Below are 5320 nucleotides of genomic sequence, written 5' to 3'. Positions count from 1 at the left end.
ATACCCTGAAATCAGAGCTGCTAGTTTTTACTTACTATTTAGGAAGAGTTTAAAACGAGCAAATTAGCTGTTTACCAATAAGCCCTTTCATTATTCCATTCCAGTTAGCTCCCAACAATTTGCCAAGGCAGATGTTTGTGGGAGAACATTGGTGAATATTCTGAGGAATGCAAACTCATTCTGCAAACTGGGAATGGGAACTTGAGTATATCAGCCCTTGTGGGGCTGCAGGAGAGCTGTGTATCAACACAGTATAAATGTGTACCTAACTCTCAGCACTTGAGTAAATTTGTCTGTGTTGAACTGCGTGCTCAAGTATGTGTTTAAATTAAGGTTAAGAATTGCTGCTGAAATTGGTAGGATTATTTGCATTTTTTAAAGCTGAGGCTAAATACTTTGCTGAATATTAATAGGAGGCACAGGTCAGACCAATTTCCTTGTTTGGGATTCCAGCCTCCTCTTAACAGTTAAATGTTACAGTACAACAATGAGAAAATACAGAAATAATGCAGCTATATGAAATGGCAGAAAGATGAGATCTGAAAAACAAGATACAAAACATGTAGGGAAGAAGAGGAAAAAGAGGGATATTAAAAAAAAAAAAAAAAAGAAAGAAATTAAAAGAGGAGAAGAGTCTTAAAGAGCATTGGCAGAAAGGAGTGATTCAAGCAGGAGACTTCCAGATGAGCAAGTGTCTACAGGTTTTGGACATACACACACCACTGTAATTTCCATTGGTTTAGATTTACTGGGTACAAGCCAGGAATATGCAGACAATCCAAGGACGTGATCCTCACTCTGAAAATCCTCATTGGAGCAGTTCCTGCCGTCCTCATCTTCGTAGGTTTACTTATACTCCTCTTCTACCCAATCACTGAAGAAAGTCGGAAAGAAACAAAGCTTGCACTTGAAGTGTTAAGGTAGGTTTGAACTAGCAAAAAATAGCAGTGACATCACTACAGCAGCTTTTAGTCATACTGGGGAGAAATTACTAGCTAGCAGTGTATACATTTATATTCCTCAGAAGAAAACAGAACAGCATTCTATCAGTTGAATTATTAACTGAATGATACCATGACGTGCTCCGGTACCTTATTTTTGTAGTATCGTACTGGCTGTTCAGTGGAACATTTTCCAGATATATATCAGCTGCTGTATTTTAGATCTTCGGGGTGGCACACAGAGCACTGTTATTGCAGTGTTTCAGTGCACTCATGGAGAATCTTCTAGATACGTTAAATTGCTGAAGAAAATGTGAATAGTTGCAATTTCCTTATATATAGAAGAAAATAGGATTATTGACAGCGTTCTTGGTGTTTATGGTGTATAAGAAACATCCAAATAATTTGGGGGAGTAGGCAGAAAAGACCATGGGAGAAAAAGAAAGGACAACTTTGAGCACTCTTTCCATTTTTCCTTGTCTCTGACCCTTCATCCTCTTCTTTCTTCTCTATTCCTCTATAGAGAAAATCTTGTGTAGCTCAAAATCATCCATCTCTGTTAAATGAAAGACTCGTATACTGAGGGCATGCATAAAAGCAGTCCATCCTACAAGACTGGTAGATTCAATTTCAAAATATTTTCTTACCTAAAATGTCACTCTCCCTTCAGCATAGGCACGACAGTCACTGTCCATAACACCAAGCACATCTTGGTGGTGGTCCTAAGTTGTATTAATTGTTTGAGACCGCCTACCACTGCTGTGGCCTGTCTAGTTAACAATACAAGCCATATTATTTGTCCTACTTTTAACAGAAGGAGCCATCAAAGCACAGAGAACCTGGATGACCACAAAGAGGACACCTCAGTCTGAAAGTTCTGAATACAAAGACTTCCTAAGCTCACATCCCGCACACAAACTCTGTGAAAGTCTTCTGGGTCATGTCCATGCTCCCATATTGTCAGAAAGAATAAATAATGATTCTGAAAGTCGGTAATGAAATCAAGAGAGGGACAAAAAGTAGGTATAATTCCATGCACTGTTCTAAAAGAGACATTACAACCATTCAGGAATGCAAGCTACTGGAGATATGGGGTTTTTTGTTTCTTTGTTTTTCAGTGATACATAAAGCTGTGATCTTTTTGCAGCAGAATGGTCTATGAACTTGTAGGCCAAGGGAAAAGCATGTACATTTGGTGTACTACCCAAATTTAAACATCTGATATGTATCAGCCTCAGAGGCTGGGGTGGTTTCTGAACCTATGAACCTAATCTCTGCCTATAAATTGCACACCGGTGTGTTTAGGAAGCACTTTGGAATCCTGATGTGTGCTATAAACATTTAGGATTTTGTTAGTTTTGAAATGAAACAAATCACAGATGTAGACATGTTTTGAAGATTTTCTCACAAAGAGTAATTCTGGAAGAGGCTTTGATGTAAATTAACATTTGAAACAGAACATTCTCACACTGGAGTTCCTTGTTTCACACACCTTTGAACTGATCTTTGTCAGAGTGTGAGCGCTTTATTTTACAAACAACATCTCTGCTCGAGGTACCCCAAATCAGTTGTCTCTTCCAAAAATTAGAGTGTGCCATTCAAATTTATGTAACTTTGGCCTTTAAGCAATTGCGATTCCCACCTGTTTTTCATTTGGTATAGTTTCATCCATACAAAATTCCATGGCATCGCTGCTGATCTCTACTTGCACACAGTGTTTAGAATAACGAGGCTACTCCTGACTGGTGATCCTTATCAGTTGGAGATCCCATCGTGCTTTAGATGCCTTATCAGAAACCTCATTTCTACTATAGATTCACTCGCTGAACACATTTTGTTGACACAAGGTGCAACTAATGGCTGGTGCTTTGTGGGGTAGTTAACTTCAGGCCAAGTCATTTGGGGCTTGAGGAGTCGGTGAAAAACAGACACCTCCAATTCAGGCTAATACGACTGGACTGTGAAGGAACATATCTAAATTGGAGGGCGATGAACCCAAGACCTGAAGGCTTGTTCTCACGAAGAAATTAGCACAGTGCAAGACAAGACACAAATTTACAGTTCACTTTCTTTGCTTATGCACATATGGGAGGGTGCCTTAATTCTGTACTCGAAGTGCCTTTGGACAAGCAGCACACCATACTGGGAGGTGTCACTGGGGGCAGTGATCATAAGGAGTTTGCTCAGGGCCATCTGGGGAGGCAAATCATGGTGCCAGGACTGAAAACTGGGAAAGACTCTGTGAAATAAACCCAGTGCATCCACAGAGTGTCTCATGAAGTTCAATATGGAAACCTAAAGCTTTTCAGGCAAGTCTAAGGGCTAATGAACTGTCCTAATTTGGTAAAGTGCTTAATCACAAGTGAGTCTTTAAGGATGTATTTTCAGTGTGTGTAGGTTGAGAGTGAATGATGTTGAAGACTTGTAGTGAACTGACATCTGGGGATGGGTTTTTTTTCAGGTTTCAGCTCCTGAACAAACCAAGATCTGTATTGCCTGGGGCATATGTGTTTACAACAATAAAAAACAAAGTCTGTTTTCAATTTTCAGTCTAATTGTTTGAAATACAAGATATACTTCATTTTGATGTGGATGATGTACTATTATACATAGCTCCTAAACATCATAGAAAACAACCTGGGGGATTTATTCTGTAACATTTGTGTCTGTCTGAATGGTCTCCTTTAAAAGCATTCAGAAGTCCCAGTAAAGCCTATTAATTTTAATAGGTTTTGCTTTCAGCTGTTATGAATCTGTAGCTACAAGGTAAAGATTCCACATCAGCATACTTGAACCAAAATCTTAGTCCAGTCATAAAGAGGTTGCAGAAACTCCTGGCTGATCAGAAAAGCTTGAATATGGCCTCAGATACTATTGCTAGATCAGATGTGGAATTGCCTCTAAACTGTGTAGCACCACCATTTAATTTCTTGCACGGTAAGGTAGGTTGATTGACCATCAACTGTACAGTTTGATCATAAACTGGTAAGTTTTTTGTAATTATCTTTTTTTTTAGTGATTTTCTTTTGTTTAGAGCTTATTGTTGGTGCCATAAAACAAATGAACTTTGTACATTTTCTTGTGAGTTTTAAATAATGTGTACTTCGTATGCATGCTCAGTACATGTGACTGGAAGAAGCAGATTCTCTTATTGACATCCATTCATACAAGAGCCAATTGAACACAAACCTTCTGCCTCTCCTGATCGTTAATAAGAAGGGCCAGGCTCCCTCCCCAGGGCTCTCATTCAAGTAATACCCAAATAAATTTTAAGAACATGGGAGAGTGGATTAAGCTAGCTGGGGGTCTGATGGACAGAATGCCCACCTGCATACAAACTGTTCCAATAAATGGATTTAGGCAAATAGAGGGAGAAAAGGACAAGAGAATTAACTGTCCCTGGGTAGTCCTCTGTAATGTGCACTACGCCCATTCCCAGGTATTTATACAAACTGGGAGAAGATCTCCTTGATCTGTGGAGATCCCAAGCCCCGTGGAGAAGGACTTGGGGGTCCTGGAGGACGAGAAGCTGGACATCAGCCCGCAGAGTGTGCTTGCAGCCCAGAAGGCCAGCTGTGTTCTGGGCTGCATTAAAAGGGGTGGCCAGCAGGGAGAGGGAGGTGATCATCCACCTCTACTCGGCCCTTGTGAGGCCCCATCTGCAGCACTGCATCCAGGCCTGGGGCCCCCAGTACAGGAAGGACGTGGAGCTCATGGAGCGGGTCCAGAGGAGGGACTGAGATGAGCAGAGGGCTGGAGCACCTCTCCTATGAGGAAAGGTTGAAGGAACTGGGCTTGTTCAGCTTGGAGAAGAGAAAGCTTTGGGGAGACCTCATTGTGGCCTTCCAGTACTTGAAGGGAGCATATAAACAGGAAGGGGAACGGCTGTTTACGAGGGTGGATAGTGATAGGACAAGGGAGATGGTTTTAAACTGAGACGGGAGGTTTAGGTTGGATCTTAGGAGGAAGTTTTTTCCCCAGAGGGTGGTGACGCACTGGCACAGGTTGCCCAAGGAGGCTGTGGATGCTCCATCCCTGCAGGCATTCAAGGCAAGGCTGGATGTGGCTCTGGGCAGCCTGGGCTGCTGGTTGGTGACCTGCACACAGCAGGGGGTTGGAACTGGATGAGCACTGTGGGCCTTTGCAACCCAGGCCATTCTATGATTCTATGATTCCATGATTCCATGATTCCATGATTCCTTGTCCTTGTGAGGTGAGCTCACGGCCACCCAAATCTTCTAGGCTTGTCTGGTTGCTGCTATAGTCAGTAGCAGAGCTTGTCACATGTCTAGTTTTATCCCCTTTGTAGTTTCTGCTCAAAAATAATGCTGAAAACTTCCAGCTGGAGCATTGCTGCTGGCAGTCGGTCACCCTGCAGG

General features: G+C 41.9%; 1 protein-coding gene across 1 annotated transcript in view; it reads left to right on the top strand.

The window, feature by feature from the left end:
* The window catches only part of MFSD2B (major facilitator superfamily domain containing 2B), a 33922-nt gene extending 30438 nt beyond the window's left edge, over positions 1–3484 (top strand). Inside the window, exons 13-14 of the mRNA XM_042895185.1 lie at positions 744–920; positions 1756–3484. Coding sequence (XP_042751119.1) covers positions 744–920; positions 1756–1813 — 235 coding nt within the window. The 3' untranslated portion in view covers positions 1814–3484. The remainder of the gene's footprint in view (positions 1–743; positions 921–1755) is intronic.
* Positions 3485–5320: the final 1836 nt, after the last annotated feature.

This window comes from Lagopus leucura, unplaced genomic scaffold (assembly GCF_019238085.1).
Source record: "Lagopus leucura isolate 7727_CA_CO unplaced genomic scaffold, USGS_WTPT01 Super-Scaffold_73, whole genome shotgun sequence".
Taxonomy (NCBI): Eukaryota; Metazoa; Chordata; class Aves; order Galliformes; family Phasianidae; genus Lagopus; species Lagopus leucura.
This window is presented reverse-complemented; position numbering and strand designations above follow the sequence as displayed.